This window comes from Vidua macroura, chromosome Z (assembly GCF_024509145.1).
Source record: "Vidua macroura isolate BioBank_ID:100142 chromosome Z, ASM2450914v1, whole genome shotgun sequence".
Lineage (NCBI taxonomy): Eukaryota > Metazoa > Chordata > Aves > Passeriformes > Viduidae > Vidua > Vidua macroura.
Genome location: NC_071611.1, coordinates 16,779,861 through 16,790,976, shown reverse-complemented (window position 1 = coordinate 16,790,976; position 11,116 = coordinate 16,779,861). Strand labels below are relative to the sequence as shown.

The 11,116-nt window shown below is 34.9% G+C and overlaps 1 protein-coding gene across 1 annotated transcript in view; it reads left to right on the top strand.

The window, feature by feature from the left end:
- Positions 1-842: 842 nt before the first annotated feature.
- DENND4C (DENN domain containing 4C) overlaps positions 843-11,116 on the top strand; it is a 53,286-nt gene continuing 43,012 nt past the window's right edge. Inside the window, exons 1-5 of the mRNA XM_054002925.1 lie at positions 843-1,153; positions 7,013-7,265; positions 8,240-8,309; positions 9,098-9,267; positions 10,742-10,983. Of these exons, the coding sequence (XP_053858900.1) occupies positions 843-1,153; positions 7,013-7,265; positions 8,240-8,309; positions 9,098-9,267; positions 10,742-10,983 (1,046 nt within the window). The remainder of the gene's footprint in view (positions 1,154-7,012; positions 7,266-8,239; positions 8,310-9,097; positions 9,268-10,741; positions 10,984-11,116) is intronic.

Sequence of the window (11,116 nt, the reverse complement as noted above, 5' to 3'; positions counted from 1 at the left end):
TAATGAGATTTGGGCACTTGAAATTGTACTTGAGGTAGTTGAGCATAGGCTGTCAGCTATGTTTGTTCTTAATAGAAACTTATGTTTTACTGCTTTAACATCATATTCTTAATGAACATCAGCAGTGTTGAGAGAACAGCTCTTTCCAGATCTGGAATGTGCAGCTGAGCAGTGATATATACTGCCTGATCAGCTGATGAAATGTGGGTTTGGTTGTGTGATTTTTGTAAATGACTTCCAAATGTTACAGTTGCCAGTCGAGTGTCTCAAGACTGCACTGTTGGGTCTATGTTATAAAACAAAATGGATGAATTATGCAGTAGATAAAGTGGTGAGCCTGTACTTGCAATTGTTCTCTCTCTGTCAAAAAAAAAAAAAAGATAATGTGATTTTGTGGTCATATTGCTCACAAGCAATGGCAGAAAAAATGAGTGCTTTTAGGCTGGGATACCTACATCAACGTATAGCCTGTGAAGAGCTTGGACAGTCTCATAGATAACACAAAAGAATTTTCTGTGTAGCTGCTGTGTTAAGAGCTTTTGAGTTATCCTATATCTCACTTAAACTTCCTTGTGCTAAAACATTACTGTTGTGGTGCTAGAACTGAAATCTGATTACCCACAATAATTTTCAGTATCTTTTTTTGTGCAGCAAAAGTCAAGGTTTGTTTTGCAGTTTCTGTAGAATTTTCATGAACTCTGTATATAACTCTGTATTTTTCTATTTTCAATTTTTTTTTTCAAAAGTTCTAAATCCTCATAGTTGTTGAGAGAGGGATTTGAGTTTGAAAGCAGAGTGTTTGATTTCTCTCTTTCTTTTACCCAGGAAGTATTGACGTAACGATGATAGAAAACAAAGGTCCACGAGTGGCTGACTATTTCGTAGTGGCAGGGCTCACTGATACAGATACAGCAACACTCCTGGACCAAGAAATCAGCCGACATGAAACGAAGTCAACTGGTCCCAAGGCTCCAATTACTGACATTGCTGTGATAATTAAATCTGCTGGTGAAACTGTCCCAGAGGGATATACCTGTGTTGAGGCCACCCCTACAGCCCTCCAAGCCAACTTAAACTATGGAAGTCTAAAGAGTCCTGAACTTTTTCTTTGCTACAAGAGAGGCCGGGACAAGCCACCTCTTACTGACATCGGGTGAGATTTCTATTGCAGTTCAGTTCCTCCTTCAATAATGATAACATCTTACTCTTCATAGATGATAGTGAAAAGAGATGTGAGAAAACTTCTTTAAAAGGTCCTGTTTGAATCTGTATTGCTTACTGTATGTTTCTGTATCAAATACGTCGAACAAAGCGTCAGTCTTCTAGTGAATTTGTCTTTTTAAAATTAATGATAATGCTTTTGTTTTAAAGATGGAGGATAGAGAGGTGAAGCTGATAAAATATGAGAAATTAAGTTCTCTGCTGCAGTTTTATGAAAGATGATTGAAAAACACAGAATTAATTTATAGAAAATCTGTAGTCCAAATCCAGAAACATTAACATGCTTAATCTGAAAATTATTACTTCAGAAGTCAAAAATTATCACTTTGGAATTCACTCTAATGCTTATGGTGAAAGAGACAACTTAAAAATATATGAGGACATTGTAGAACTACTGGGGATATAATGAGAAAGAAAATAGAGCCTGGTTGTGGGGTGCTATTACAATTATGGCAAAATAAAGAATGTGTATTTTTCTCCCTACTTAGTAAATAAATAGTAGGGAGTAAAAATCATGCATCTATATATATGCTATAATTCTTTTAGTTATTTTCATTTATAAGCTTAAATGCTTTGGCTTGAAGCCTACATACCCTGGTTTTGACCTACAATTTGCATGCTTACTGATAAACAGTGTCCAGGGAGGAGACTGATAGTGAAATCTGAATAATGAAAGCAGCTGCATGGCGAGACAGTTCACTCCTAAGGATTGTAGTTCAAGTTTTATAATTAAGCTGATGCATTCTAACTTGTGTTCATCTTGATGATCTAACCTGCATTCCAATAGGTGATTTTAAATATAATCTTTTTCCATGTGTATGACTGGCACTGCGAGAAGAGACACTACAGTGTGAAGTTACATTTTGACTGATTTTTTTAAACTTCATTAAGTTCTTACAGAAGGAAGAATTTCTACAGGGAGTGTTTCCTAAAAGGAAGTAATGAAAAATCAGTCTTCAGCATGTGCCTTTAAAGAAGCAGCTTGGCTAGCATATGTGTATTTGGTGTCTCCCACGACCTTAGGAGCTTGAATGCTTGGGGAGATTTTGTAAACAGAGTAGGCAAGTAGTTGGCTAAGATGATGGCATTTGGAAAATAGTATTTATTCTGTATTATGTTGTAGACAGATCTAGTTAGGGTGTCACACCTAACACATCATGGCAGTCTTTTCTCTCTGAGCAACGGTGCATATTCTCCCCCTGCTGTTCTCCTGCTTTGCATCTATGTGCAAGAGATGTGTAGAGCAATCTTTTTTTCTTTGTTTTTTTTATCTGTGAATTCCATTGTGTTCAGATAAAAGCAGAGTTCAGGCAAGATATGCATGTACAGTCTGAAGGCTAATTTATGCTGTTTTCTATTATTTTATTAAAGAACCAGTGTGAAGTAATATTTTACCTTTGAGCCAGTCTGACATGCTGAGTGAACTCAGTATATACAGAAAGAGTACATCCCTTGAAAGGGTGAAATGTGTACTATTATGTTAATGTATGTATAAAATTGAGTTATGTCATAGTTGGAGCATTCAAGTGATTAGTGATGAATGTTTTTGTCTATTTCTTTCACTGTTATTTTTAGGGAAAGTAGTTAAACAAATGCTGTTTGGTGAAAAGGGCTGGCACTGTCCTTGTGTTTGGTATTTCTGTGCCCTCCATCCTCATTCCTTTCTATTTGCCCACTGCTTGTTGAATCAAAGTGTCTGTAAGTTGCTAGAGCGAATTCCTGCTGCAGTTACTTACTTGCACACAGTTAGGCCATGTGCCATCCCTTTGGATGTTACGTTTCCCAGAATTAATCAGATTAATTAGTTGGAAAAATAAAGGTTCATTCCTAGGATAAAAGATCTCTAAGGTCTTCTTCCTAAATGTGGCTGTAAAATTTAGCTTGTATGTCTGTGAAATAATTCAGTTACTGTCATTCTGTTGTTTTCTTCACTAGTTTTTTTGCTGACGTTCCAGAAACAGACAAGAACTGAGATTTGAGATCTGTTTTTGTTTAGGTGGAGTGAGACTTTCAAACAAAAGCTCACTTCTTTGTTTTACACTTCAATTAGGACTCTGATAGTGCTCCAGCATATGTTTCTTACATGGAAGAAAAACCACACAGAAAAATGTTTTTTTTAAGTACAAGTGGTTTTGCAATTCATAACAATTAGCATAGAAAAGAAAGAATATCAGACTTCTTGTCTGAAGCAGAGGTTCTTGTAATACCAAGTAATGCTAAAGTTAGGTAACTTGCATTATGTAAGTAAAGAAATTCTGATTTTTAACTTTTTTTTTTTTAAGTGGTATGGGAGACTTTCATTTGCATAGGGTTTCTGTGCTAAGGACCCGTGTGATTCTATATGCCTGATTTCGGAAAATGTCTGCAGGCATTTCAATTGAACAAATTGATGATGATGATCCTCTTCATTAGAGATGTATTTCAAAAAAGAAAATGAACCCAAATTTCAAGAAGGGTAATAGAAACCTGGAGGATGTTCTTAGCAGCCAGCATCTTCAATTGTTCCTTAATCCCACCACTGTGACAACTGTATCGGGTGTTTAGAACAGTGTAGGGTAATAATGATGAAACTAGTAACTTATTTGTTCAGACAAATAATACTAGAGATGGCAGTAGAAATAAAGTCTTTTAAACAATAAAAGTCTATCAGTCTTTTCCCTTTTCTTGATCCACCACTTTTCTTACCTTACAATATTTATATAAATTCCTTTATTTTTCAATACTTGAAAAATTTCAAGTATTGAAATTTTATATTTATATTTATATAAATATAATATAATATATTTATATTTATATAATATATCAATTATTTTTATATATATTTATATAAATATAATATATCAATTTATATTGAATATTTATATTTCAATACTTGAACAATAAGAGAGGAAGAGGAGTTATAAAGGCATGTTTTACCTAAGAACTGTGAGAGACAGGATTGTATTTGGACCTAGAGAAGGAGTCAAACTGGACAGCAGTCTTAGACAAATGCGATTCACAAAAGTCTAACTATTTTTGAAATGGTTTTCCAGAAGCAATGTTTTTTATGGTTTATGGTTTTTAGCTCAACAGCCACAAGGTTGTATCTCTTCTTTCTAAACTCTATTACCTGATACACCGAAGTACACTTTTAAATCAGTAAAACTGGGCGTAAGAGAATCTCCACGTACAATGTCAAGCAGTCTAACAATGAGAGGATAAGATTCTTTTGGTCCTTCTTGCAAAGGACCCAACATCTAGAGGAAACTGGTTTATATTTTGCTTGAAGTGAAACTGTATTGAAATTGATAGAATAATGTTGCAAATAATTTGTACTTAGGATTGAGACCAAACTACAAAAAGGCAGGAAACAAGATTAACCGTGATCAGTAATACTTAATCAAAGGCAGACCACTTGGAAGTTGAAACAAGTAGAAGTAAACTTACCCTGTCAGGGAGGACATTGTATACACAGGGTATCATGTGCACTATTTCATGCATCACTTCTGAATTTTTTCTCTGAATCATTAAAACCATTGTTTAATTTGAGTGATTCATGGGTGGTGGCTTTCTTCTGTTTGCTTGAGATACAGCATCATACTGTAAGTTGAGAACTGTGCACGAGGTTAGGAAATGGTGTGGTTTTAATAATACTTCTCTAGTGTACATGTAGAGGTGCATGTTGCTTTCATTTTCTTTTTTCTTTTGGTGAGAGGTGACCCCACTGGTAAAGTCTTGAACACTTAAAGTATTTTTCATAGTATACTTGTAAACTTGTTGACTGCTGGAACATTCTGATTAATGCTGTGCTCCTTCTCATAAGCTGACAGCTGACAAATGTTTCTGGAATAAATTTATAATTTTTATTTTATTTAAAAAATATGAAACTGAAATAAAACTGAACGGAAACTTTTATTGTAGACTGCTCTGTTAGTATTTTCTTCTGGTTGATGTAAGACAGTGATGTGAAGAATTCATGTAAACTCCTTATGCACAATGGATATGGCCTGAGAGCTGCTGCCAATGTAATTGTTTGGGTTCTGTTTTGTTTGAGGTTCTTTAACTTTATGGAGGAGGTAACCCAATAAAAAGAGCAAAATAAGTGTTCTTCCAGAATGTTACTTCGTTTAGAAGTAGTTCAAGTACACATTCTTTTTCTATAAATATCTTGAACCAGTAGGTAGTATATTAACACTAATGTTGCACTTCGGAATTGCTGGTTGTGGGCTAGATCTGAGAGTACACATTGTTTAAAATGTACGAAGTCTGATGGTCAGAGTCTTTACAACTGAAACCATTGTTGAATATTGTTGTCCTCCATGAACTAGTTGAAGAAATTGGCACCCTGGTAGCTACATCAATATAGTCCGAACTCATGTGATTTCTTTGCTTTTTTAAAGTATTCTATGACTGTAATTTATGTCTATCATCAATACTATAACAAGATGTGTTTTTTCTGTTAAATCATAATAAACAGTAATATTTGCATATTCCAATTTAATGATGGAACTAGTCTTTAAGTTATTTTGGAAGTTTAATATTTTTTTTAAGTTCTGAGGATAGTTGTATATGAAAAAAGACTCTTAGCTTAGACACATAACTTTATGAAGTTGTCAAATACGTACTTAGTATTAGTCTGTCAAACATTTAAGCAAAGGTATCTGGGGACAGTAAATATGTATTGCCTGGTTATTTCTTTTTTTAATGTTCTGAGGGGCTACGAGTGAGAAGCTGAGTATCACAAAGAACAAAGGTTTAATGTGTTACCTTTATCCTAAGTCTTGTTATGATAAAAACTGATTTGAAGGTGACAACTACTCTGTACGTACTGCAGAGAACCAAGCAAATGGAGCCATTGCTTATTTGGGTGTGGAATGGGAGATAAAGCTTGCCCTGTAATAGCATCTGTGCATTAGAAATGTTCAAGTGTATGTTTTGACTTCCACATTTTTTCTCACAGTGACTTTCTAATAGCTTTATAAACATTATAGTTTATTTAGCTGCTGTGAAGCTGTTAAGAATCTTTCATTTTTTGCTAAAAATATGATCATCTAAGTTAGTGATCTTGCAAAAAGAAAAAAAGTCATGCACCACATGAATGTTGCTGTACAGCCATGTATAAGATATACAAGATATATAAGATATATACTGTTTTCTAGGTGTACAGTCAATTGTACTTACTATTTCTTCCTTTACTGTGGAACAAAGTACTAGTTTGTCTTCCTGCCTCATTGTCTTAAGCATTGTTATTCAAACTGTGAATGTCACTTATTACTTGGCTTGGATTGTTTTTTTCTGGAAAAATTCATCTGGGAAGCAGACTTCTGTCATCTGTTGTGCTTTTCCAAAAATACTTATTTTAAAAAAAGCAGATAAACAAACAAAAAACCCTCTGAACCCAGAAAATACTTAACAAAAAAAACCAGAAAAAAAGTTTTAAAAGACTTAGCAGTAATTATCCACTTATCCACTGTCATGTGTGCAAGAAATTTGAAGTGGAATTTGTATTTATTTTTCATTGATAGTGCAGCATTCCAACTAGTTTTATAACTAAATCCTTTACAATGAACCTTGATTTTTATTTTTCTGTAACTCTGGTTTGTTCCCACAGACAGTTCAGTATAGTTTTAAATATTTCTGAGCAGTTTCTTCAAACTCAGGTGCTGCATGATGAAAGAGAGTATATGAAATTCATGTTAAAATGTTGCAATGATGACATAAGTTGCTAATGGATGGACAATTCCTCCAAATTCACTTGAGTAACTTTGTATCTATTTGAATGCATATGATAGTGTTTCTTTCCTATGCGCAGAGTTCTCTACGAGGGCAAGGATCGCATAATTTCGGGCTGTGAGGTGATTCAAGCTACTCCGTATGGTCGTTGCGCTAATGTTAACAACAGCTCGGCTTCTTCACAACGCATCTTCATCACCTACCGAAGGGCCCCTCCAGTGCGACCCCAGAATTCACTGGCAGTGACAGATATCTGTGTTATTGTTACCAGCAAAGGGGAAACCCCTCCTCACACATTCTGTAAAGTAGATAAGAATTTAAATTGTGGTATGGTGAGTATCTGTAAGCTTGAGTTTCTTTTCCTTTCTTTTTTCTTTTTTAGCCCAGCACATATATTTGAAGGAGGAGCTTCTTAAACTATTCTTAGCACAATTGTAATTGTATTCTATCACTACATCAGAATTATTTCATTCTTTATACCATATGTGAGATGTCAGTTTTGTAGGTTTTGTTGCTTTGATTTCCTTTTGTGTTGAAAGTTACTGTTTCATACTGATTACTTGTTACTTCAGTTTGCATATTCATGTCTAGGTACTATTTAGGAGTAGTGCAATGAAGTTTTAGTTTATTTTTTTAATTATCTCTCCCGCACCTTTCGGGGATGCTGACACTTGGGATGAAGCAGAAGTGTTTTTTTCTTAGTTATTCATAATGCCTGTGTTACTAAGGCATTGTAAGGATGATAATTGCTGCTTAGAGTTTCTCAGTGTGCTTTGCTTTAATTAGTTCTCTTTTATTTAGTCTGTTTTGCCTTTAGTTTACTTGCAGTGGAATAAGTGAGTTTTTTTGAATGATAAAGTATATGTAGGAAAACTGCAAAAACACTATGTCAATAATGTGATTATAGAAGTACAATAAAAGCTTCAAATTATGAGTTATGATGATTAGAACTTGACTTACAGTAATGAGGTCCCCATAAGAGTCTACTTTTAAAAGGAAGAAAATATAAAGGTGGAAATTAATCTGCTCATTTTTGCCTTTTCTTTTGTTGAAATAGGTCAGAGAGTAGTGTGGCTGTGTGTGGTGTGGTTATTTTATGTAAATCCTGTGATCTCTAAAAAATGAGAGAGGGGTGAATTCTCATTTTTGTCATTTACATGCACTCAGCAGCCAGCTGGTCATTTTATTCTGTAATATTTTTTGTTAAAACACCTGATTTGTCTGTAAAGGGAGTATATTCAAATGCTTGATTTCTGTTGCTTGTTGTCATTTTTGCTGGTTCTGAGATGAAACTTGTGTTTTTCAGTGGGGTTCCAGTGTATACCTTTGTTACAAGAAGTCTGTGCCAGCTTCTAACTCTTTAGCATATAAAGCTGGTAAGTAATTTTAGAAGCTGTCTTAACACATTAACAAAAGGATTCAAATGCCTTCTTAAAATGAAATAATTTTAAAAATTTAAGTGTTGCCTGTCAGAATATTGGTCCTGGAGGATGCCAGTTGAAATCAACTTCTATAATGCCTTCTTTGCTCACCTTATTTTTTCCCAGGGACAAAAATGCGAATAGCATTTTTCTTTAGTTCTTATCATGACAGGCTTGCTGACTGAGGAGCTTTAGCAAACTTTTGTCTTTGCAAACATTACACATGTAAGAAAAGACTTCATATATTTTGTATTGGTGATAATGGAGAAGGAGTAATTAAAATCCTGTTCAGATTTACTTGTATTTCATTCTCTGCCTAAACATCTTCTGTTTAATTTGAAAGTTTAATGTGTTTCTTCCCTTCAATTCTGCAACTATTTTCTTGTTCCTTATTACAAGAGAGTGAAAAGTATTCTGAACAACAAATTATAAGTCTGGCTTTTAAAATTTTCTATTGCATTGCTACAGATTATTTTTTGTTTCTGAAGAAGCCCAAAAAAATCTTTCAGAAGCATTTCTGCTGAGCAGTAAGCACACCAAATTCCTTTGAAAGGAGTAAATTACCAAATAGAAGTTGAAAGAATAGATAACAAAGTTGTGTACCACAGAACAAGCAAGATGAGCAGGAGTAGTAAACCCATGGTTGTGTAGATGTTGCCATATTTTGTGGAAGATATATTGTTTGCAATATTTAGGGCTTACAGAGCAAATATGCTTACTTTTCTTTTTTTTCTGTTTTTGAGGCTTACTTTTCAGATATCCTCAAGAGAACTATGAGTCATTTCCACTGTCAGACTCTGTGCCTCTCTTCTGCCTTCCTATGGGAGCTACTATTGAGTGCTGGGACCCTCAAACCAAATATCCACTACCAGTGTTCTCAACATTTGTACTGACCTGCTCTTCAGCACAGAAGGTATGGCTCCACACTGTGTTTTTGCTTCTATTTCAGATGGCTGTTATGGAGCTAGATAGGGATTGTTTGTTCTGTGTTTGAGAAATACACTGTCTAATACTTCCCTTATAAAATTATATTTCTTAAGCCTTCATGTAAGACAAAACTGAACCAAAACAGGAAGCAGCTGGAAGAGTATGTGCTGTTTACCCCTATGTAGGTTGAACCATACACTTAACAAAACCAAAGCTCACAGTACATGGATTTCCCTATTCTTTCATGTAATGGGAATGGAAGTGTAGTCTATATATTAAAGAGAACTTAATACATATATTAGTGATGTAGCAAATGGTTACAATTTTCACATGGTTACCTTAAAAGACACTTACATATGACTTTATATAACAGGGCATGTGACTTTCTGTAATAGGGCTCTGTACATATCTCTGCATATGAATTGAAAACTAGTTACCAGAAAGCAAGAAGGCAGGGAGAAGAAGAGGGGTAGGATGTGGAAGACTCTAATTTGCATGAAGGGATCTGAATTCTATCTTCTAACATTCAGGTTTGTCTGCTGAATCAGTATAAGGCCATCAGCACACAAAGGCACCAAAAATGTGTGGTATGACTTAGGTTACAGGTGGGAAGGTAGTAGAGGTACTCCTGATGAAGCAAGGGAGCCTTTGCTTAGGGTTGATCTCCCAGCTGTTGTTTCAGCTTGTCAACTGGTGTGTGTGTGTGTGAACTGTATGAGGGAGTAAGTGATTGTAATGTGTGATTGGCTCTCTGTATCAATGTGTGATTAGCTCTCTAGTAAACAGCCATTTGGCTCTGTGGTGATAACAGCTCAACTTCCACTCTGTCTCACTCCCTTAACAGAAAAATTTACATACTTCTCCATTTCCAAACAGAAAAAAACTGTGTTGCTTCAAAATATTAATACTTCTTTTGAGAGGAGGAATGCAGTAGCTGCTAGTGTTTTTCTTTCCTTATTCATTTTTGCTAAGCTTGCCAGAATAACTTAGTTATGAAACACAGACAAATAGGGAAGGAATATTAGAAAATATCTTTTTAACTTGATAAAATGAGGGAAGTCAAAACTAAAATAGTTTTATTTTTTTAATTTGATAATGATAGGGGAATTTACTGAACAGAAAAATTTCATGAGGGTTTGGGTTTGAGATTTTGGGGATGTTTTTGACCCAGATGATTAATAGATAAGGTTTTGTCACAAAATTAAGGCTTGGTTCCTTCCCTTTGAATTGAATATGAATATTTTGTTGAGGAAGGTGCAATGAAAATGAGGAAGACACTTCAAGGCATTTTGTTTATAGGGTTGCTTTGTGCATGTTACATAAATAAAGTAATTTCATAAGGTACCAGCAAAAGCACTGTAGTGTTTGCAAACTCCAAAGACTTAAAGATGCATCAAAAGTTGTAGCCCATATTCTTGTTAAATACTGGGCCTGCTTAGCTGATTTTCTTCATCTTGTAGGTTTACGGTGCTGCTATCCAGTTTTATGAGCCTTATCCCCGGGAGCTGCTAACAGAAAAACAGCAATCGCAGCTGGGTCTTCTGACAACTGTAGAGAGAAAAGTGATTACTTCCAAGTCCATCAATTCAAACAAATGCATCTGTCTTCTCTCACACTGGCCTTTCTTTGAAGCATTTCGAAAATTTCTGATGTTCATCTACAAACTCTCTGTCTCTGGACCTCATCCTCTTCCCATTGAAAAGTATGTAAAACATTTTTCATGTTGCAGTGGGAATGTAGTTATAACCTCAAGAAATCATGTGATTTGTGCATGTCACGGTTGCTTAGTTGTTTTAGTTGATCCACCATCTTCTTTGTGCTGTTCAGCTTATGTT